The following is a 25,760-nucleotide window of genomic DNA, read 5'->3' as shown; positions in this document are numbered from 1 at the left end:
ATAAAGATAGAATTAGTAATCCCTACTCTTGTTCTCCTAGACCTACAATTTCAATTCTAAAGTCATAATGGATGGTTTATTTTAGCACAGAGGTACAAAGTGAATTTTTATTTTAATGAAGAGAAAGTACAACAAAAATCTGTTGACTGAATACATCAACCATGAGAGGCAGTTGACGTATGTTAAAGAGAAAGATTAAATTTTTCAAGAATTAGCCTTCATGGGCTAACTTCTCCTAAGGCTTCATGGAAACCATCCATAAGCGAGTGCTTAAATTGGCCAATCCAGTTAGAGTACTAAGGTGATGGGTCTGGGCTGGAGCCAGTGAAGTGACATGTCATACATCCACAATCGCAAGACTTGGACCCCTGAATCCTGAAGACACAAAGGAAAGGCGCCTCTACTCAAGAAGGCTGAGGTTAAGAAAGAGGACTGTAAGTCAAGGTCCCACTTTTTTCAGCTTTTATATCAGAGGCTGGAGACAATGCCTTTTCTAATCAAGCAAATTCCACAGTCAGTGCCAGGATCACTAAAATGGGCCTAATTCTGGCCTTGCTGGATCACAGGGCACTGCTGCAATAAGCAAAGAGAGAACCATGCTCCTATTGCTGCTGCTGTCACTATGAGTTTCCCCCTGTAAATTTAGTCTGTGGGCTGGGGTGTGTGCTGCCACATTATCTAGCCTTCTTTGCTCAGCAGCTGAGGTAAGGGTGAAAGCTCTGGAATCTAGCAAGTTGGAATCCTGGCCCTGTTGTTTCCTACCCATGTAACTTCAAGAAAGTTGCTTGTGCTCTGTGTGCCTCAATTTCTTCATCTGTAAAGTAGGTTAATGATAGTAACCATCCTCATAGCACTGTGTGATGATTAAATAAGAAAATCCATGTAAAGTAGTTTATCTAGCATCTAGAATATATTAAGTGGTCCATACATATTAGCTTTCATTAATATGTCATTTTGGTGCATATAATCTGCTGGCAGAATCAGACAAGAAAAATAATTAAAATACAATGTAAAAAGTGCTGTGATGGAGAAATAACTTATTTGTTACAGGAGCAGAAAGTAGGTTTGGGTTTAGCAGTCTGAGCCTTCTTATTTAAGAAGGAGGAAATTTATATTTTAACTACAATATTATAAATTTCTTTTTCAAAGAATTTAAAAGATAATAGTTTTGTGGTTTTTAAATTGATGACCTAAAAAGTTTCCTCTCTTTCCAATATTTATAATCCCCGTAACTGAATCTCAATTTTTAATATGTAGTTTTCCTTTTGGGATACTCAATGAATTTATTATTTATTTTAAAGTTAATACACTATTGGTAATATGAGTAAAAGCAAGAACTTTTTAGTTTAGTACAGAGGTTTATTTTCCATGGTTTATCAAAGCAGAGTTGGAAGCAACTATAGATACTGTGCCAACAAGTTTCCTGAGTTTCATGTGTATAAGTAAATATATTTGTTGTCACAAATCTTAAACTAAATGCTGTGGTAATGGAACAAAGCTGAAGACTCTTCAGAATAAACTGCAAACAACCATTCAACCTATAAAGAGCTATTGAAGGGAAACTTTCCAATACAGTGATGCTATTTTCCTGCCTTCCATTTAAGCCAGGAAAGAATAACTAGTTCAAGGAATGTTAAAGAAGGTATAGTCTGGAAGGGGGGATCACGCAAGGACATCTGGCACCTACTTGTGCTTTATCCAAGTGAACTGCAAGTCAAAATAACATCTTTTATTATAAAAAAAAGAAAAATTCTGGAAAGTCTTCTGATACATCATTTCATATTATATTAATGTGTTCTGCTTCCCTTCTTCATTTAAATTAAACAAATATTTAGATGAATGAATCTTTGAATAGAGCAAGTAACTGAAACAACCTTCTCTTTGGATGTGAAGAAATAGTTTACTCCACCAAAGAGTCATTTTGCCCACTGTATGACAGAATTAGGAAATTTGTAGCCAAACTGGCCCAGGAGAAATAAGACATGACTTTAGTAGGCACAGAGGTTTTCTTGAATCTGGGATCCCGAGTGAAGGAGGGAAATAACTGATTCTTCGAGAGAGAGAGAGAGAGAGAGAGAGAGAGAGAGAGAGAGAGAGAGAGAGAGAGATTGATTCCTTTCTGCTTTGGGCTCAAATTTACAGCTTGGACAGTAGTCTATATCTAAACATGAGAAAAAAAAATCCCATAGTAGAATCCACCCAATCAATGATATACATATGCTTCAAACATTAAATCATATGCTTCAAACATTAAATTATGAGATGAATGCTGCCCCTATCATTTTTTTCATTTTAGTATAAACTTTGTATGTTCAAACTTAAATTTTCAGCAGAACAAGCCTTTTAGTATAATATTTTAGTTAAGAGCACATTCCAATGTACAAGCAATTCTTCCTTTTAAATAGAGGGCAAAGGTGCCCAACCTCAGAAGCATTACCTATAGATGAACAAAGAGGGACAATGACACAAAGATCTAAAAATGCCAAACTGCATTTAATGTTTATGTTCTTGGTCACTGAATGGCAGCCAGAGCAAAATAAAATTATTAAGAAAATGAAAACAGGTCAGATGAAGGAAAAATTCCCTGGCTTCCTTCCAAATACAATTTTAACTTTGGCCTTAAATTTAACCTTCTTTTTGGACATTCAACCCAAATCAATGAAATTAATATACACCCTACTCTCAATTAATCAACACATATTTCTTTGGAGTCCATGAAATATCATAAACAATTCCAGGCTCTGGGATACAGCAATAAATAAGGCAGAGTTTTCATCCTCAAGGATTTTACTCAAGTGAGATGGTGAACAAACACAAAAATACCAGTAACAATTTTTAAAAGTTAATAAGCTAACTTTGCAGTTCCTTATTAATACTACAACCATTTCCTCAGTTACTCAGATCCAAAACACTGGAGTGACCTTTCTTATTTCTGAATAGAACTGGTAAATTGAAGACAGAAAAAAATTCTCTAGAGAAATTTCATTACCGTCTGAACAGATATGATACTTGCTATAATAGAAATGAGAAAACCATCGCATAAAATCTTCCAATACTACATTTTATATTCACATTGTAATCTACATAAAAACTAAAATATCTTACCTTTGACAGTTGGTCAAAAGTTAATGCTATGGTTGTATATTTACTTGAGGTAAACACTAAATTTATGTCAACGTTTTTACACTGACACTATATAAACTACACATAAACTGATTATAACTCAAAACCTGTCACTGAGTAATGCAACAGTTTACAGTCTTTCCAGATATATTATGCTACCAATTACATTGAATAATTTTACATAAGGAAACGCCACTTTATCTTTTACATAAAAGAACAATATTCCCCAAAGAAAATTGATACTAGTCATTTTTTAAGACATATCCAAATAAATATGACTTATACACAAAGTAAAGGCTTCATAAAACCTTTCGTTTTGAAATTCTAATCACCACTTCTCCCAAATCTGCTATTCCCCAGCAATCCCAAATATTAAATCACATAATTTTTTCTGGGCACTAGTTAAATGGATTTGGCTGCCTGGGCAGGAAGTAAGGAAAGAGATGACTGGATTCAGTGCTCCGGGTGGTGACTACATTACATCAATAGCCCCCTTTCCTGAAGAACACAGACAAGTGAAAATACAGAGTTGCACTGTCTTTCTCCAAACTCTGTCTTGGCTCTATATGTTGTTTTGATGAAATGTGATGTAGAAAAGGCTCATTCTATTTTCAACTAAGAAGAAATACATTGTTAGATGATTAATGGAAATGTCACAACACTTGAATCAGTCAGTGGCTATGCCTTCTCACCTCTAATCAAATGCTGTCTTTGTTCCTAAGTCCACCACCCTCGAATCTAGTTTGGATCTTATTCCAGAAGTGAAAAGTGAAGGGGGGTGGCAAAAGGGTGAGTGATAGAATCAACCCCCAAAAAAAGAAATCAGGAGAGAAAACAGAAAAAGTAGCCAAGATATAGCAACAGCACAACGCACACTATCTATGGATCTCTTAGTCCCTCATCCGATTCCTATGCTAACTCAGATCATTTTCCCATCTCCTAAGTATTTTTCTTAACCTTTCCACTACAGGCCAGCTTTGATGATCAACATCGTACTTAAGTGACATAAACTATGTGGACATTCTTTTTTTTTCCACATTGTAGTCATTTATTTTATTATTTTTTTTCAAATTTTAAACTTAAAATATCCTGGTTTTTTTTAAAATTAAAGTTTATTGGGGTGAACACACAATGTGATATATGGATGATGTATTACAGAATTGTACACCCAAAATTGGACATTCTTGCTAACAGTTACAGAGAGAATTTATTTGGTCTTTAAAATAATTAACCACATTTTATTACCTTCTCTTTCAGGGAGCATGAAATTAAGTTGTAATAATGTAAAATGTATAAAACTATAGACTATTTTGGAGCTGACTGTTAATAAATTGAGGCAAATATGAAATACAGGATGATACATACATATCCCATGCATTCATGGGATTATGATTTCTGGTGTTAAAACAATAGCATATGCACCCATACTCCACCTGCTGTCTGATAGAATAGTTCGTATTCCTGTTTGTCTTCCATGATTAAACTCTAGATTTTACCTTTCCTATTGTTTTCTTCTACAGAGAGGAACACAATTTTTTATAACCAAGCAACAAAAAATAACCCGAAATACTGTCTACTGAAAAGAAAAGGAACAAAAGACTGTTTTATACACCAGAAGGTCATGTTAGTTATTGAAGATAAGTGGGTCTAAATGAACTTGTGATAATTTTTTTTACAGAAAGCAATTATAATACATGTGTGGTACTTTTAGCCTACTGAACTCAGAAAACGCTCCCAGTTAAGATCATAACAGGCATATGGAAAAAATTCAGATTTACTGAATTTCCCATATATATCTATCCACCTCAGTTAAGCTAGACTGGCAAGAACAAATATCTAGGATAATTTTTTTTTTTAAACTTTGACTAGATGAGAATGCTTATGTCACAAAATGAATGAGAACAGATATACCCAATTGTCTTAGAGAAAACTGCCTTAGTTGAAATAAACTGATTTGGGTAATATAATAACAGAAAAGATAAGCTTTATACATCAGTATTATTAGAACATCACTGTTCTAAATATCCATGTTCATTAAAGCTAGACACATTTAAAAGTTTCTTGAATTTTATGATGAAGCTTTTGATCACAGATAAATATAACAAGTTAATTTATTTTATTTGAGAAATGCTGATGGAATTTACATTTTAGTATTATAATCCATATAGTCACATTCCAGATAATTTTTAAAAAACATTTTTGAGTAAGCTATTATTTCACAAAATATCTGTTGTGGTAATTTTCAAATCCTCCCTGAGTCAATTATGTTTGTTTTTCAGGTTGGTGGCTAGTCAAGCAATATTCAATACAAACATTAAAACATTTACTTTATAATATACAACAGTGCCAACTTCTAATGATTCTTTTTACACATAACACCATATTTCATTTAGACTTTTCTTTACCCAATTTTAATCTTTCATATAATTTTGTAAGTGAAATGAAGCATTATGAAGGAAAACAATATAAATGGTTGGATTACTCCCATTCTTATTACAAAATCAAAACTGAGATAATAAACCAGATGCAAAATGCTCTCTGGCTTTTCCCTAATCAAACCCATTAAATGTACAAACCAAGACAAAACTACTCTAAGGTTATGACTCCATTTTCGTATCAAAATAATTATCATTGTTATTAAATTCCTCAAAATTCAAAATGGAGTTACAGTCATCAATTAGACATATCCCTCAAAGTAGAGACACTTACCTTCACATTTCTGAGTAGTTTCACTCTGCTTGTGACCAGCAGGGCATTTGCATTCAAAAGAGCCCACAGTATTGATGCAGTTTCCTCCCTGACATATCCCAGGAATAGCCTGGCATTCATCAACATCTGCAAGAAGAAAGCATTTTGAACATAAATACCACTGATTTTGAGAAAACATACATTTGCATTTCTTTAATGTATAGACAAAAATCAGTTCTTGTTAAGAATGGTGTGAGATCAGTCAGGACTCCTTTGTGTGTGTAAATTTTAATTTATGTAAATGTTACATATATGTTATGGATCTCATTTTGTTTCTTGAATTTTTGTTTTGAAATTTTACTTTTAAAATCCATCCATGTTGCTATGTGGACAACAAATCTCTTCCTTTGATTTGCTGCAGAACACTTCTGAGTGTCTTCACTGTCCTGGTGATGGGTACTCAGTATACCTCCAACTTCTCACCACCTCAGTGAATGATACAATGAATGTCTCCACTATGTCTCTTTATGGAGTTGAGTGACCATAGACTTTTGAGAACTGAAAGAGACTCTATCCTCTTGTTGTAGACCAGAATAGAATTGCTACATCATAGGATATATATATACACCCAATATGAATAAACATGCCGAATGGTCAGAATGCCTGCAGCAGTCTTTATACCACCAGCAATCTACACAGCTACAAGTAGTCCCCACACCTCTACTGTTCATGAGGATTCTTATTATTATTAGTTTCAGGTGTACAAAACAACATGCTGATTACACATTTATATACCTCACAAAGTAATAACCCTAGTAAGTCTCGTACCCATCTGACACTGTACATAGTTATTACAATATTATTGACTATATTCCCCATGCTGCACTACACAGCCCCATAACTACTTTTTAAATTTTAGTTCACATTTAATATTATTTTACATTAGTTTCAGGTGTACAGTGCAGTTAGAAATTTATACAATTTATGAAGTCATCCACTGATAAGTCTAGTACCCATCTGACAGTATATATAGATTTATAATATTATTGACTATATTCCCCAATTATATTTTACATCCCCATGACTCTTGTAACTCCCAGTTTGTACTGCTTAATCCCTTCCCTTTTCTCACCCAGCCCCCAATCCCTTTCCCATCTAGTAACCATCAATTTGTTTTCTGTATCTATGGGTCTGTTTCTGTATTGTTTGTTTATTTTGTACATTAGATTTCACACATAAGTGAGACCATACGGTATTTATCTTTCTCAGTCCCACTTATTTCACTTAGCATAATACCTTCTAGGTCTATCCACATTGTCACAAATGCTAAGATTTCATTCTTTTTTATGACAGTAATACTCCATTGTATATGTATCTGTATGACTATTTCTTTATCCACTCATCTACTGATGGACATTTTGGTTGTTTCCATATCACAGCTACTGTAAATAGCACTGCAGTGAACATAGGGGTACATAAATCTTTTCAAATTACAGTTTTGGATTTCCTTGGATAAATACCCAGGAGTGGAATGGCTGGATCATAAGATAGTTCTATTTTTAATTTTTTGAGTTTACAAGTTTTTTGTAAGTTTTGGATATTAACCCATTATCAGATGTATCATTAGTAAATATCTTCTCCCATTCAGTGGGATGTCTTCATTTTGTTGATGGTTTCCTTTGCTATGCAAAAACGTTTTAGTTTGATGTAGTTCCATTTGTTTTTTGTTTTTTTTCTTTTATAGCCTTGCCTGAGGACATCTATCAGTAAAAACATTACTAAGGGTAATTAATGCCTGAGACTTTACTGCTTATGTTCTCTTTTAGGAGTTTTATGGTTTGGGGGGTTAACATTTAACTCTTTCTTTAATCCATTTTGAGGTTCTTCTTGTATATGGAGTATGAAGGCGGTCCAGCTTCATTTTTTTGCACATATCTGTCCATTTTTCCCAGCACCATTTATTGAATAGACTGTCTATAGCCCAGTGTATATTCTTGCTTTCTTTGTCACAGATTAAGCAATAATAGAGGCATGGATTTATTTCTAGGCTCTCTATGCTGTTCCATTGATCTGTGTGTTTGCTTTTATGCCAGTACCATGCTGTTTTGATTACTATGGCCTTGTAGTACAATTTGATATCAGGAAGTGTGACACCTCTAGCTTTGTTCTTCTTTCTCAAGATTGCTGTAGCTATTCAGTCTTTTATGGTTCCATATAAATTTTAGGATTATTTGTTCTAGTTCTCTGAAAAATGCCATTGGTATTTTGATAAGAATTCCATTGAATCTAAAGATTGCTTTGGGTAGTACAGACATTTTAACTATTTTAATTCTTCTATCCATGAGCATGGTATTTGTTTCCATTTATTTGTATCATCTTTAGTTTTTCTTTTCTCTTCAATGTCTTACAATTTTCTGAGTACAGGTCTTTCACTTCCCTGGTTAAATTTATTCCTAGGTATATATGTGTGTGTGTGTGTGTGTGTGTGTGTGTGTGTGTGTGTGTGTGTATTTGATAAAACTGCAAATGAAATTGTCTTAATTTCTCTTTCTGAAAATTCATTACTGATGTATAAAAATGCAATCGATTTCTGAATATTAATTTTGTCTCCTGCTACTTTACTAAATTCATCTATCTGTTCTAATAGATTTTTGGTGGAATCTTTGGGGTTCTCGCTATATAATATCATGTCATATGCAAATAATGACAGTTTTACTTGTTTTCCAATTTGGATGCCTTTTATTTTTTTCTTGTCTGATTGCTGTGGCTAGAACTTCCAGTACTATCTTGAATAAAAGTGGAGAAAGTGTCTTGTTCCTGATCTTAAAGGGATGCTTTTAGTTTTTCCCCATTGACTATGATGTTAGCTGTGGGTTTGTCATATATGGCCTTTATTATGTTGAGATATGTTCCTTCTATTCCCACTTTGCTGAGAGGTTTTATCATAAATGGATGCTGGATTTTGTCAAACACTTTTTTCTGCATCTATTGATATGATCACATATTTTCTATTTTTCATTTTGTTTATGTGGTGTATCACATTGATTGATTTGTGGATAATGAACCAAACTTGCATACCAGGAATAAATTCCACTTGATTGTGGTGTAATATTTTAATGTATTGCTGAATTCAGTTTGCTAATATTTTGTTCATGATTTTTACATTTATGTTCTTCAGGAATATTGGCCTATAATTTTCTTTTTTTGTAATGCCTTTGTCTGGTTTTGGAATCAGGGTAATGGTGGCCTCACAGAACAAGCTTGGGAGCCTCCCCTTCTCTTGAATTTTTTGGAATAGTTTGAGAAGAATAGGTGTTAATTCTTTTTTAAATGTTTGGTAAAATTCACCTGTGATCAATCTGGTCCAGAACTTCATTTGTTGTGAGCTTGCCAATTACTGATTTGATTTCATTAGTAGTAATAGGTCAGTTCAGATTTTCTGTTTCTTCTTGATTCAGCCTTGGAAGACTGTATGCTTCTAGGAATTTATCCATTTTTTTCTAGATTGTCCAATTTGTTGGTATGTAATTGCTCACAATATTTTCCTAAATTTTTTTGTGTTTCTGTGGTGTCTGGTGTGCCTTCTCCTCTCTCATTTCTGATTTTATTTATTTGGATCCTCTCTCTTTTTTTCTTGATAAGTCTTGTTAAAGGTTTATTAATTTTATCATTTCGAAGAACTAGATCTTGGTTTCACTGATCTTTTGTATTGTTTTTTTTTACTCTACTTTGTTTACTTCCACTCGGATTTTTATTATTTCCTTTCTCCTACTCACTTTGGGCTTTGTTCGCTGTTATTTTTCCAGTTCGCTTGGATGTAAAGTTACATTGTTTATTTGAGAATTTTCTTGTCTCTTGAGGTAGGCTTGCATTGCTATGAATTTCCCTCTTAAGACTGCTTTTACTGTGTCCCATAGATTTTGGGTTGTTGTGTTTTCAATTTCATTTGTCTCAAGGTATCTTTTGATTTCTTCCTTGATCCCATCGTTAACCCATTCATTGTTTAGTAGCATGTTATTTAGCTTCAATGTGTTTGTGTTTTTTTCAGTTTTTGTCTTGCAGTTGATTTCTAGTTTCCTACCACTGTGGTCAGAGAAGATGCCTGAAATAATTTCAATCTTCTTAAATTTATTGAGACTTGTTTTGTGGCCTAACATGTGGTCTATCTTGGAAAATATTCCATGTGCCCTTGAAAAGAATGTAAATTCTGCTGCTTTGGGGTGAAATGCTCTAAAAATAACAATAAAATGCATCTGGTCTAGTGTGTCATTTAAGGCTGCTTTTTTTTCCTTATTGATTTTCTTGTTGATTTCCTGTATCATACATCTGTCCATTGGTGTCAATGGAATATAAGAGTCCCCTCTTATGATTCTGTTACTGTTGATCTCTGCCTTTATGCCTGTCTATATTTCTTTTATATACTTAAGTGCTCCTATGTTGGGTGCATAATGTTTACTTGGGGTATATCTCTTGCTCGACTGATCACTTTATCATTATATCCCTCTTTGTCTCTTATTATAACCTTCATTTTAAAGTCATTTTTGTCAGATATAAGTATTGCTACCCTAGATTTTTTTGTTGTTTCCATTTGCATGAAATATCTTTTTCCATCCCTTTACTTTTAATCTATGTGTGTCTTTCAATCTGAGGCGGGTATTTTAGGCAACATACATAGGGTGCCAAAAAAATGTATACACATTTTAAGAAAGGAAAAAAAACTGTATTAAAATTGCAGTACAATGACGCTAGCATTCATTTGATTAATGCCATCTTTTGATCAAACATCAATCTACACATTGCTACCGTAATTCAATTCAACTTTGAAAAGTAATGCAGAGATAACATCTCTTAAAATATGTACATATTTTTGGCACATAAGTGTGGCTCTTATTTTCTTATCCATTCAACTACCCTATGTCTTTTCATTGGAGAATTTAATCCACTTACATTTAAAGTGATTATTGATAGGTACACAGTTATTGACATTTTATTCTTCATCTTTATTTTTTTACCCCCTTCTTCTTCTTAAAGAAGTCCCTTTAACATTTCTTGTAGTACTGGTTTGGTGGTAATGAATTCCTTTTGCTTTTTCTTGTCTGGAGAGCTCTTTATGTCTCCTTCAATTTTAAATGATAGCCTGCTGAGTAGATTAGTTCTTGGTTGTAGGCCCTTGCTTTTCATCAGTTTCAATATTTCATGCCACTCTCTTCTAGCCTGTAAAGTTACTGTTAAGAAATCAGCTGACAGTCTTATGGGAGTTCCCTAGTACGTAACTAGTTGTCTTTCTCTTGCTGCTTTTAAGATTTTCTCTTTGTCTTTAATCTTTGTGATTTTAATTATAATGTGTCTTGGTGTGGGCCTGTTTGGGTTCATCTTGTTTGAAACTCTCTGCACTTCCTGGGCTTGTATGTCTATTTCTTTTGCAGGTTAGGGAAGTTTTCAGTCATTATTTCTTTAAATAGGGTCTCGATCCCTTGCTCCCTCTCTTCTTCTTCTGGTACTCCTATCATGTGAATGTTGTTACACTTGCTGTTGTTCCAGGGGTCCCTTAGACAATCTTCATTTTTTCTTTTTGTTGTTCCAATTAGGTGTTTTCTGCTATCTGGTCTTCTAAATCACTGATTCGATCTTCTGCTTCATCTAATCTGCTTCTAGTGTATCTTCATTTCAGTGTATCTTCAGTGTATCTTCATTTCAGTTATTGCATTCTTTATTTCTGGCTAGTTCGTTTATGGTTTCTATGTCCTTCTTTATACTTACTATCTCTTTGTTGAAGTTCTTACTACCGTGTTTCCCCGAAAATCAGACCTCACTGGACAGTCAGCTCTAATGCGTCTTTTGGAGCAAAAATTAATATAAGACCCAATCTTATTTTACTCTAAGACCGGGTATAATGTAATGTAATGTAATGTAATGTAATGTAATGTAATGTAATGTAATGTAACAAAACATAACGCAACATAACATAACATAACATAATACTGGGTCTTATGTTAATTTTTGCTCCAAAAGACGCCTTAGAGCTGATTGTCTGGCTAGGTCTTATTTTTCAGGAAACACAGTAAGTTCCTTAAGCATTCTTATAACCAGTATTTTCACCCCTGTTTCTGGTAGGTTGGTTGCTTCCATTTCATTTAGTTCTTTTTCTGCAGTTTTCTTCTCTTCTTTTATTTGGGACATGTTTCTTTGTTTCCTCATTTTGCTTGCCTCTCTGTGTTTGCTCGTATGTAGTAGGGAGATCTCCTACGTCTCTCAGTCTTTGCCAAGTGGCCTTATATAGTAGGTGTCCTGTGTGGTCCAGGGGCGCAGTCTCCTCGATCACCTGTGCGTGTATTCCACTAGTGTCCCTTCTGTGTGTTGTCTGCATTCTCCTGTTGTATTTGAGCTGTAATTGCTCTTGGTGTGTCAGTGGGTGGGATTGACTGTCAGGCTGACTGGCTACTCCCACAGTGTATGAGCTTCTGTGTGGGGCTGACTCCTCAGAGGGGGATTTGCCCAAGTGGGCTCTTGTGCCTGTTGGGACCACCCTTTGGGTGTGTTGTTTCTGGTGCCTCTTGGGAGGGGATCCCATGCAGGCCAATTTCAGCCTTGGCTGTAATGGTCTCAGGAGACCTGGTAGTAGCTACAAAGCTATATGCAAGTGTTTTCTGCCTGTGTTGGACCTGGAGAAATGTGGGGGTGGCCTTGCTGCAAACCGAGGTCAGCTGCCACTAGTATTGGGCCTGGGGCAGCTGAGCAAAAGGCCAAGGGTCACCCTAGTGCTGCTGCTACCTGTATACTGCCCGTGAGGCTCTGCTGCTGAAAGATCCTCCTTAGGTGTGTAGATTGGGCCAGTTCACCCAGTGTTGACAGTGCCCCCATCAATATCTCCTAAGTTGGGTGGGATGGGGTCCCAGGGAGTCACAGGGTGTGGCTGATGGTTTTCACAAAGCTAATATAGATTCAATCCTTGCGCCAGTGCTGAGCCTGTGGCCACTCTGCAAAATGCCCCAAGAAAACCATGGCCAGCCACTGCTCGCCTCAGGTCAGCAGAGCTCTAAGAGCTGCCAAGAAAGGCTGCAGCCTGAGCTGTGGCTGATCACCTGCCACCAAAGTTTTCACAGGCTGCTGTGGCTGTCCACGGCTGTACAAGCGTTCAGCAGCTTGTGGGTGGGACCAGCTGCCCAGGAGCTGAGGGTGCCCATGTCAACACATAACTATCCTATATCCTAATTTTCTTTGGCCTAATAATTGTAAAGAAATATTAATGATTCATTTTAGTTTTCATTTCTCTAAATATTAGTTACTATGCTTGTCAGCTTTTAGAGTTCCTCATCTGAAAACTGTATGTTTATATCCCTTAAATATTGTTATATTGAAGTTGTTGTATTCTTTTTGAAATTTAAAACCTTTTCTGCTTTAGACATGGCAATTATTTTCCTCATCCTTTAAGCTGTCTATTAATTTCATCCATTTAGGAACAGAAATCCTTATTGATCAAATGAAATTCAAGAAACTGTAATAAAGATTTTCAGACAAATGAAAGCCAAGAGTCTACAAAAAACAGTAAAGGAAGTTCTTCAGGAAAAATCAAAATGAGATGGAAATTACTGTTTACACACACACACACACAAAAAAAAAATTTGAAAGCATTGGAAAAAGTAAATATGTTGATAAATATAAAAGATATCTTTCTCATTTTAAAATAAACTTAAAGATAATTGGTTGCTGAAAATAACAGCAACAATAACAATAATGTATTTTGGAGGCTATAAAATACATAGAAGTAAAAAGTACAACCACAATAGCATGGAGGATTGAAGGAGAAAATAGAATACTATTGTAGAATAATGACATTTGAATGAAGTGGAATAATATTATTTGAAAATAGACTGTAGCAAGTTAAATAGGTAAAGACAGACAAAATATAAATAAAGCTAATAATCCAGTTGTGAAGCTAAAGTGGAATACTAAAATATACTCAATCTAATAGAGGCAGGCAAAGAGCAAAAGAGGAATAAAGAACAGGTAGAACAAACAGACAAGAAATAGTAAAATATAGATTTAAACCCAATAATATTGTTAATTACATAAAATGTGAGTGGTATAAACAATCCAATTAAAAATGCTGAGATCATAAAATTTGATTTAAAAAAGCAAGACATAATGCTATATTCTCTACAAGAAACCCACTTTGACAAAGATAGCTAAAAAGTAACATCATGTACTCATTAATCAAAAGAAAGCTGAAGTGGCTATATTAATATTACACAAAGTATTCATCAGAACAAGAAATATTACCATGGATAAAGATGGATATTTTATAATGACAAAGGGCTCAATTTGTTAAGAGGACATAATAATGTGAAATGTGTGTACACATGGATTATAAACTGTTAAATACCCAGAACAAAAAGACAGAACTGAAAAGAGAAATAGATGAAACCAGTTATAGTTGGACATTTTCACATTCCTCTCTTAGTAACTAATAGAATAAGTAGACTAGTAAAATAAGTATACTGAAAAACAGAAAGGATAAATAAGATTTGAATTACACACATACTTTCAACCAACTTGTCCTAATTTACATTTATAGAACACTCTACCAAACTTTTAAGAAGAAACAATAGCTATTGTACACAAATTCTTACAGGGAAAATAGGAGACACTGCCTTACCTATTTTATTGAGCTATCATCACCCTGACACCAAAGCTAGACAAATACACTATGAGAAAGAAAACAATAAAATAATATCTTTTTGGAATAGGCACATGAAAATTCTTAGCAAGTCAACTCTAGCAATATATGAAAAAGTTAATACATCACAACCAAGTGGGGTTATCCCAGGAATTTAAGGTGGTTTCAATATTCAAACATCAATCAATATAATTCATTATACTTGTATTGATAGATTAAGGAAGAGCAAACATATCATTATCTCATAGATGTAAAAAAAAAAGCAAGTGGCAGAATTCAGCATTCATTCATGATTTTAAAAATCAGTAAACCAGGAATAAAAGGAAACTTCCTCAACTTGATAAAGAGCATGTACAAAAAAACTACAGCTAACATACAATAGGGGGCTGGGAAAAATCCTTTGATTTCGAGTTTCTGAATCTATCATTTTATGTCGATGTAAATCTGTCTTAATTTCTCTGTGTAAAAGATAATTATAATTCAGTGTATTGTTATGATAAACACTGTATATAAAAATAAATGTAATATATAAGCATATGTAAATTTACATTATTCAACTTGACAGGCTCACAACAGATTTATTAACATTATATCTTTAATTACAAAATATATGCTCATTGTAATAAACGTTAATGATATATAAAATAGAAAATTAAAGAGATAACCAGTGAAATAAGTTAGCAGTCTGTTCTTTCACTTAATACACATTCAGAGTCATGATCTGTTTGTTTAACACAAATAAGATCACATGTCATGTGTTGTTCTGCATCTTGCTTTTATTCATTAAAAATATTTTATGGATACATCTTACCCTATTATTCCTTGATAAGTCCACAAGTTTGGTGTACATTAGTAAGTTAGGGAATTCAAGCATACAAAAGAGGTTAACATACTTATTTCTTCCTCGCTTTAGCTCTCTATCTATAAAACCGATTACAACAGTCCAAAGTATTTTTCTACTGAAATTACAGTAAATTTCATTGTCTTATAAAGGATATCTGATCCAAACAAAAGGCAACTAGAATGAAATATATGACAAGAAGTTTATATACTGAACAGTTTAATTCAGAACATTCAAACTGTATTATTTTTAAAATGTACTACATTGCCACCCTCATTACAATGTGACATAAAACATCCCTAGAAACCTCTTTTCTGGCAGATAAATCAGAGAAAGGATATCATGGTATAAGCTGAAAAATGAAGCCAAACCAATAAATCCCTTAATACAAATCATAAAATCTTTTGACTACATATTTAGTAGATTCAGTAATTTTTCAAAGGAAAAGCAAACCAATTTTACAGGGTTTATTTTGTAATTGCCTAAAAAGTATTTTCCTAGAAGGAAAAATAAAACCTTTATTTTTGAAGTATCCTAGACTACAAAGATATACAGAAGTTTTTTAGATAGATCAAGTTAATTGTTAAAATATAAAAGGACATTTTAAAGAAATCTTATCGAAATAATCAACTTACACACATAGACGCATACACAAGTGCTCTCTATAAAACTAAAAGAGGCAAGCCTCAGACCTTAAAACTATTCGAGTTCCTACATCTTCAAAGTGCTAGCATAAGTAGCTACTAATGTCTGATTAGTTTTCCACTGCCCAGATTACTACACAGATGTGTTTCTATTTATCCCTTCAATTCAGGCACAAAGTTATTATTTCTTAAAATGTTGAATTACTTCAAATCACATGTAAGGATTTTATAGAACAAAATGAAATCTTTTGAAATTTGATCTTCTATAATCACTTCAGTCTATGTCTATTAAGGTTATAATAATGTAACAAAGCAACAGTAATTCTAGTTCATGAACTCATTTATTCTCCAACTTCTCCAAATAAACTTGCCATAAAAGATCAAACTGATTTTATTATATAAATTAGTATTAGATGGTATATTATTTTTAGTTCAAATTAAAATATGGAAAAATTTGTGCAACGGTACAGGCATATAAAAATGGTTCATTTAATTTATATCTGTGGGAACCATGGATCAATTCCTATTACTATATTTAACAGTGCATGTTTTTGAACTTCGCCCGTCACCAAATTACATCCACTTTTAAAATATGTTTCTACAGCTATACTCCATAGAGATTCATACTTAGTACTTGTATTTCTATAAAAATGAATGTCACCATATTGGTTCCATTTTTAAAATGTAAGTTCTTATTTCTATATTCCATAGATATTCATACATGGTACTTATATTTCTATAGAAAGCAATGTCAGCATGTAAGTATAGCAATTGAAGAATAAGTCTGTCTCTACCTGGAATCTGAGAAATACAGGGTATCCTGGCAACCATTATATGTGGTTTGATTCAGCCAGAAAACCTATCCATGTATTCACAAAATTAAAATGTTGAATAAATGATCATCCCAACAAGCAAATATTGGTAATTCACTACCTATAGGACTCTGAACTTGTAATAAAAAGAGCAGATCATGGTTTTCTCTCGATGTTCCCTATCTCAATAAATGTCATCATCATTTATCCCACTGTCAAAGTCAGAAACCTAGATTAACTAGAACTCTTGTCTCACTTGTCTCACGCCATTCCATCCGTAGCAACAAGTGCAACTTACTTCCCAAATATACCTGAGATCTTTCCTCTGCCTCTATTCTGGTCCCAACCTCTCTCGTATCACCTGTACTATTTCAGGAACCTTCTAACTTGTTTATTTCCTCCACTCTAGCCCCCCTAGAATTGATACTCTACAGAGTAACTAAAGTAATTGTATTTAGATATCAATCAAATCAAGTACAGGTTATTATCTCAGAAGTTTGTAGACACTGCCACACTGTTTTTTGGGTTTATGAGTTGCTCTACAGAAGTGTGAGATGAGTAGGGATAGTCCCTTTTAAAAATTACTTATTGTCTTATGCCCACAGGATTCTCTTTATTTTCTCTTTTTATTGAAGTTTTGTGCCTTCCAATCTGCAGATTGAAACATTTACCTGTTGTAGAAAATGTTTCTATTTTATTTTTAAGTATTTTTTCAGTCCCTTTCATCAGCTTTCTTTGGTCTGACTTCATTATGTTTCCGCTTCTTTATAATCATTGTTTACTGTTCTCTGACATTTTGATTTGTGATTTCCTCACGTTTAACCAGTGTCACCGATTTTCAGTTTTATGTATGTTTCTCTGTGTACTCATATATGTATATATGCATCGATTACCTTCCATTAGGTAAAGATTTAAATCCTTCCTCAATTTCTTTCTTCAGTATTACCAATCTATCTTTATCTGATTGTCTGCAACAGATTTATATCTTCCAGGGACGTTCTCCTCTTCTCCAACTGAACATCCACAACCACCAAATAGCCTTTCAGGATGCTGACACTCATAGTAAATACTTAGAACATTCTCCCTGTCCGAGTGACTTCCCAATACCTGTATGTGCTCATCACTGCTTTTAATGAGGGTTGTGGACTTTTGTTTTATAATGCCTTGTTCTCTGTTATTCATTTTCTTCTCAGTTTTCATTGAGTTAGAAGAAGGGGGAGACTCTGCTATTTTAAATAAGAGTTTTTATAATCAAGTATGTTTTAGATTGTATTGGAATGGCTTGTATTCACACAATATGAATTGAAGTTAAACTTTGTAATGATCTGGTTAACTTGGTCTATGTACATAGCCAAGATAAATTTGTTTTTAATAATTTATATACTATTCAAATGAACCCAATCAACTTTTTACTTAGTGCTATATGGAAAGCCTGGAAATAACTTTCTACTGTGGACATCTTCCTCTCGGTCTACAACTGAGGAACTAGTTATGCCAGCTGGTTTCAGCCAAGATTAAACTTCTCTACATTTTTTCATGTGCAGTCAGAGTAAAGGAATTACATATTTCTGTACACTAATACCACTTGAAAAGAACATGCACCAGCTTTTGTTTTTCAGTGAGAGAGTTAGGGCCTGTACTTCTATTACTTTATTCAGGTCCTTCTCTTGTGTCCTAGCTAGGGCCTGACTCATGATATAGGTGTGAATGCCACACCTCTCATGTTGCCTGGAACGGAGCTGAGGCCCACCATCAGTCTATTACGATTGTCGATGATAAAGTAAAAGAGAATTTAATGAGCAAATTTCTTCCGCCATATTTTCGTTTGAAAGCCTAATTCCTAAATATCAAATAACATAAATAATTGTGCAGATTTCATTTTAATATATATTTTTTAATTTAATTGTACACTGCTCGTCTGAAAATCTAAAAGAACCCAAGTCATGCACTAATCTTAAAATATCTTCCTAATTAGAATAGATTCATATGACTGTAAAGAATAACAAACAAGAAACTATTTGTAAGACAATGATACAACATATGCACGTAGAAGTTTATGACAAATTTAAATTTGTAAATATTCTTGGGAAAGGGTCTCATGCCAAGTTTTATAATCTTAATTCAGTCATTTTACGATAGCCTAAACTTTAAGGCCTATTTTAGTTAACTTTGTTCCTTTACTGTAAATAAAATGGAAGAAAGTATAAGATTAAATGTGGATTAGACGTAAGCACAAGGGCTAGAAGCAAAATGACTCTCAAAATGGAAGGAGTCAAGAATCATTATGATTGACCTCACAGCACCCAAGGAATATCCACTTTTCTGACACTGCTTACATAAGGCCAGAAAGTCATATGGCAACAGTTACATTGACTGCTTTCCTTGCAGATTAATTTTTAAAAGTATCATCTTAATTTTTCTGTCAGTCCTCATTTTTCAGTTATTTTGTTTATTACAAGATCTTGTTTCGTTCCCTCTGTAGCCATAGATAAATTAATTCACTAATTGCATCAGCCACAGGATAACTTTATGTTCAGAACTTCAGAAATGTCCTCCCTTTGTTAATATGAACCAGGTTTTAGAACCAATATTAAGCTATCTACAGTTATCATCTACACAGCTGAAATTTATTTTTAACTCTATAAAATGTTCAATTATCCTATAAAAATTGATCACTCTTATAAAGAAAAATATGACATGTACATATCAAGTTTTATTATGTTATTTTTTCATGTCCTATATCTTCCAAGTTAATTTGGCAGCAGTATTTGGGAAACGGTCTAGGAATTTAAAGGGAAAAATGAAATCACACTAAGATGTAGTCTTAAAATAGTCTGAACTGAGAATCAGTATTTAATTGAGAACTTTCTGACTATGCCATGATTTTGAAATAAAACAGAACTGTTTAAACTTGCTTTTCCAGACATTTTAACCATGTGGCAAGTTTCATTTTGCTTCTGTTGCTCTATTAATCCATTAGGTTTTTAGACAAACAGAGCCCAAAACTTATCTTTGTTACATAAACAAAATCAAATAAATAAGACTGTAGACATTACTAAATCCTGACGGACATTCAGAAAGTTTGAGATCAGACCCCACATTTTTAATAATTGTGTTCAGAAAATCTAGGGCTGTCTGACAAAATACCAAGGTAAGAAAGTGTAAGCACAAATATACAAGATGAGGAAAGTCAGTAATTTGCTATGTTCTGGTTGAAGTTAAGGGCTTTTCTCAATCTGAACTATTTCTATAAGAGTGATTTTTGGAAGTATTTTCATTTTAATCCCATTCATTAATTCAAAAAATACTTAGTGAACACCTACCTACTACGTTAGGCACTGTTCTAGATGCCTAAGAGATATGAATGAGTAAAACAGATTTTTGCCCTAATGGAGTTTACATTCTAGTTAGAGAGAGTAAAAACAATAAAAGATAATAAATAAGCAAGTATATTAGAAGGTGAAAAATGCTGTGGAATAAACAAAAAGTATTACTCTAGTAAACCCAGTTAGCATTGATCTAGTAAATCTACATAGTATTTTACCTTTAATAGTAATCTATGCAAATTACATGGTAATCTATATACTAATCTAGGAAATCTATGTAGTATAGTAAATATTATACAATATATAGTATAGCATATCTTCTAAAGAAAAAAATTGTTGTTTTATCTGAAACTACATATAATCAGACTAGTAGTCATATCAAAGTTACAGAATTTTACTATCCATAGTAAAAAACAGATTAAAAACATTTAACCCAATCTTCATACTTAGGTCTGTCCTATAGTAACCAAAGAAACAAAACACTTGCAAAAACAATCTCAGTCCACAGCTGACATGGCTTTTATATGCAATTGAATATAAATTTGCTAATCTGTTGAGTTATACAGTCATTCCTTGGGAATCCCTATAGCTCTGATTTGAAAAGAGATTAGATACAGACTGTTTTTTAATATAGTCTTTTACAAAACTAACAAAAATCTTTGTAGGTCTCTGTTAGGGATAGATTTACTAAATTATGCAGAGCACTCAAATTTTATTATTCAATGAATAATAGCTATGCACAGGCACCCTACCCCACAATTCTCATTGGGTTTTAGGGCACTGGACTGGCTTTCTGTAACATACCATTTACATGGGCTGAGTAGATAACATTTCTACCTCTGATATGGGTTACTAACATCAATTTAAAAGACTTCACATCTAACTTTGTAAATTATTTAATTATAACAAATAAACCAAGCTCCTCATGTCTCAAATATGAGTGATATCATTTCTTTGAATAATACAAAATAATTTTCCATTTTCCTGTGATCCTACTGCCTTTTGAGAGCTCACTAAAGAGCTCTGTCTCCAAGCTCTAAACATTGATTTAATATATAATGATATTAGAGAAGTATCCAAGGAAAAAAAGGGTAAGAATCATGATAGCTGAAAATAAAGGAATTATCCTGTAAATACATAACAAGTTTCAGCTATTCGGCTTGCAATTTAGTGTTGTAGCATCCTCAGAGCCCCAATCTACCCTGATATATAAAATATACATCAGGATGTGGTTGGGAAGATTGTCTGGTGACAAGATTGTAACCAACCAGGTTATAAGCTCTGAAATAACTGCAGTCATAGATGGAGTTCACACTTTATGTCTTTGAAAACTGTTAATAACAATATCAGACAAAAATGGCAGGGTACATAATTAATGTGCTTGCTTCCTCCCCAAACCACATCAAAATTACAACTAAACTACAGAGCAATCATCATTGAGAACCGCCAAAAACTAGCTGAACAGAATTCCTATAACTGAAAATAAATAGAAGAAGCCACATGGAGACTGTTAGGAGGGGTAAAGATGGAACAGATTGGTCCCACACCCACAAGTGGCCGTTAAAAATCAGGAGGGATATCTTGGCTGCGGAGGTGCCCACTGTGGAGCGAGATGTCCCAGCCTCACATCAGGGTTTCAGTGCCAGAAGAAGACCCCATAACTTCTGGCTGTGAAAACCATCAGCAATTGTGGTTGAGTGAGACAGAGGGCTGCTGAAGACCCATGCGTTCTCCTAAAGGGCCTGCGTACAGCTCTAGCATGACGGCAGGAGCTTGAAAATTGCCAGGAACATATGGGGAAAAGCTGAATTGTCTGCCTTTACAGCAAGAGCTGGAGAAGCAGCTTTCTCCCACACAGAAGATTATTCGAATCCATTGTTCTTTGCTGAGTCCTCCCCTCACCCAGCCTGCAGGTGCCACATCAGAGTCTCTGTCAATCTGGCTAATGTGTTTGTCTCAACCTGGTTATTCCGAGACCCCACCCCACCCAACATTTAGGCTCACCTATTCCACTTCTAATGGCTTTCCCATACAAATGACCTGTCTTAGCTCATGCTGTGGACTTTCCTAAAATCTCTCAAAGGACCCCAAACCCCAAACAAGCAGACTCTGGCCTAGGTGTGCCCCACACCTCTTGGTAAGTCTCCCCAAGCCTGCCACTAGTGGCAACCAGGCTCACTTCAAAGCTTAGCCTCTCACAGGAGCCTCCAAGCCCAAAACAAACGGTGACCATCTGCAGATCTTTTTGTCATGCAAATCAAGTGGCCCCAGGCAGGGCAAAGGTATTGCCTGACCTTTGCCTGAACCAGAGCCCTTCCCAAGAGGCCCCAGAACCAGCACACTAAGTGGCCAGCTTCACACCACAACAGAGCACCACCCAACCACCTCTACAAATGACACACCCAAAGAGAAGACTCAGCAGATACCAGAGTTCTGCTAAAGTGAATCCTGCTTCATGGGGTCAACCTCTGCACAATAGCTCCCCAGCTGTAGTCACAGTCAGTCCTCACAACCAATCAGCCTAAGGATCAATCTCTCGTGTTGTTGTGCCAACAGCTATCATGGCTCAACTACAAAGGAGGGCACATACAACCCACACAAGGGACATATCTGGAGCACCCGGCTGAGGTGACCAGAGAGACTGCACCACTGAGTCCCACAGCACAGCTACCACTTAAGGCCACCCAGCAAAGACTGGGAGATGTAGCAGATCTAACTAATATACAGAAACAAATACAGGGAGGCAGTCAAAATTGGGAGACAAAGAAATATGTTCCAAATGAAAAAACAGAACAAAGTTCCAGAAAAAGAACTGAAAAAAAAATGGAGACAAGCAATCTACCAGAGGTAGAGCTCAAAACAGTGGTTATAAGGATGCTCAGTGATCTCAGGGAGAACTTCAACAAATAGATAGAAAACATAAAAATGGAGATAGAAAACATAAAAAAGAACCAGTCATAAATGAAGAATACAATAACTGAAATAAAAATACATTAGCAATCAACAGATTAGAATCAGCAATTTGGAAGATAAGATAGCAGAAAATACCCAATTGGAACAGCAAAAAGAATCCAAAAATATGAGGATAGTTTAAGGGGCCTGTGGGAAAGCACCATGTGTACCATCATTCACATTATTGGGGTACCAGAAGGAGAAGAGAGAGCACAAGGAATTGAAAACCTATTTAGAGAAATAATGATGGAAAACTTCCTCAATCTGGCAAAGGAAATAGATATACAAGCCCAGGCAGTGCAGAGAGTCCCAAACAAGATGAACCCAAAGAGGCCCATACCAAGACACATCATAATTAAAATGCCAAAGGTTAAAGACAAAGAGAGAATCTTAAAAGCAGCAAGAGAAAAGTAGTTTAGTTACCTACAAGAGAGCCCCCATAAGACTGTCAGATGATTTCGCAACAGAAATGTTGCAGGCCAGAAAGGACTGGCAGGAAATATTAAAGGTTATGGAAAGCAAGGACCTGCAATCAAGATTACTCTACCCAGCAAAGCTATCATTTAGAATCAAAGGACAGATAAAGAGCTTCCCAGACAAGGAAAAGCTAAAGGAGTTGATCACTCCCAAACCAGAATTACAAAAAAAATGTTAAAGGGACTCCTTCAAGAAGCAGAAAAAAAAAGATAAAAAATATGAACAGTAAAATGGCAATAACTACATATCTATCAATAATTACTCTACATATAAAAGGATTAAATCCTCTAATAAAAAGACACAGGGTGGCTGAATGGATAAAAAAACAAGACCCTTACATATGTTGTCTATAAGAGACACACCTCAGATCGAAAGACACACACAAACTGAAAGTAAAGGGATGGAAAAAGGTATTTCATGAAAATGAAAAAAAAAAAAATCTAGGGGTAGCAATAGTTACATCACATGAAATAAACTTTTTTAAAAAGGCTGTAACAAGAGACAAAGAAGGATGCAGCATTTCCATTTCTGAGCATTTATCCAAAGAAACTCAAAATACTAATTCAAAAAGACATATGCATTCCTATGTTCACTGTAGCATTATTTACAGTTGTCAAGATATGAAAGCAATCTATCTGTCCATCAACAGACAAATGGGTAAAAAAGAGGTGGTACATATGAGGTCAGACAATTCAGTTCGCGAACTTGTTACAACGATGTTGCTAACCTTTTTTGATATCAGAAGGATTATTCATTATGAATTTGTACCAACTAAACAAACAGTTAATCAACTTTACTATTTGGAAGTGCTGAAAAGGCTGGGTGGAAAAGTAGAAGGGATTAAGAGGTGCAAATTGACAGTTATAAAAACAGTCATGGGGATGCAAAATATAGCGTAGGGAATATAATCAATAATATTGTAATAACTATATATTGTTATTATAAGAGTTCAGATGGGTACTATATTTATAGGAGTGGTCACTTAGTAAGTTATATAAATGTCTAATCAGTATGATGAACTCCTTAAACTATTATAATATTGTATGTCAACTGTAATTGAAAAATAAAAAAACATTTAAAAGAAAAAACAAAATAATATCAGGCATCTCTTTTCTCCCCTTTACTAGGCTCAGGTTCTCCTATCTTGAATGAGATATGGAGAAAGGGATACAATTTTTTTTTCTATTTATTTCCACGTTTATAGTTTGAGTGACTGTGGCAGGAAGTGGATGAAGACCTGGAATAAACCCATCTTCTGATTACATTAAATATTTTCAATTGTATTTTTTAAAAATGTTCCCCCGTTTCTCACATTATCACCCTCTCTTCTCCATTTATGTTAAAAGTTAAAAAATAATCATTTAATAGGTGGCCAAAAGATAAGCCGTCTCTAGTCAGGCTTGCAAATGAGTCTCCTCTTAGAAATAGTGTTGGGTTCAAGGTTACCACCCACAGTGGCAGATGCTCCAAGTGCAGTAAAGGAAAACCTGCCACATGGGTGACTGCACCCAGGCAGGAGGCTAACTCACCTTGGCAAGCTCCAGTGCGGACATTGGGGATGAAGCCCCGTCGGCAGGGCTGAGGCTGGGCGGGACACATCTCACAGGGGTGACCCCAGGCCCGTCCGATGGTGGCACAACACAAAGTCTTTGTGCAGACAATGCCTGTCAGCTGCCCTTGGCACATCTGGTTGTTGACCTGAGTGAAACATGGGCCTGTCCTGTAATCTGGAATATGAAAGACGACGAAAAAGACAGGTTTTATGATCATACACCAATCTCACACCAATACCTCCAAATACATAAAACAGAGGCTGTTTCTTCTGACTAAAGTGTATAAAGACAAAAGGCCAGAAAGTTTCATTTTGAAAATACATAATTTTTCAATCGTGGGCCTTCAATGTAGTCTACACTGGATATTGTACACGGGGGTGGCTCAAGGGCTGCGTCTGGGACACAGATGTGTTTTCTTGGCCCGCATACGGTTTGAAAAGAATTTAAATTAGTAGCCAACATTTTTAAATTAGGAAATTTCACATGAAATTTGGATTTCTGGCTTTTCTTAAAAAGTTGGAAGTTCTGACCTTGCTGGGCCAGCCATGCGACATGGCAGCGGGAGAGTGAAATGCACCTTCTCTGTGACACCACAGCCCCCGCCACCCTGTCTTCCCAGCACAGTTCATGCTTTCAGATTCCCCACCTGTGCCCTGATGGCACCTGC

The 25,760-nt window shown here is 34.9% G+C and overlaps 1 protein-coding gene across 1 annotated transcript in view; it reads right to left on the bottom strand.

The window, feature by feature from the left end:
- Window positions 1-25,760, bottom strand: part of FBN2 (fibrillin 2) — a 262,671-nt gene that overhangs the window by 165,151 nt on the left and 71,760 nt on the right. Inside the window, exons 6-7 of the mRNA XM_019732405.2 lie at window positions 25,070-25,267; window positions 5,833-5,958 (exon numbers count right to left, since the gene is read on the bottom strand). Coding sequence (XP_019587964.1) covers window positions 5,833-5,958; window positions 25,070-25,267 — 324 coding nt within the window. The remainder of the gene's footprint in view (window positions 1-5,832; window positions 5,959-25,069; window positions 25,268-25,760) is intronic.

The sequence above is a fragment of the Rhinolophus sinicus genome, linkage group LG03 (assembly GCF_036562045.2).
Source record: "Rhinolophus sinicus isolate RSC01 linkage group LG03, ASM3656204v1, whole genome shotgun sequence".
Taxonomy (NCBI): Eukaryota; Metazoa; Chordata; class Mammalia; order Chiroptera; family Rhinolophidae; genus Rhinolophus; species Rhinolophus sinicus.
The sequence above is the reverse complement of the archived record's forward strand: the minus strand, read 5'-3'. Positions and strand labels throughout refer to the sequence as shown.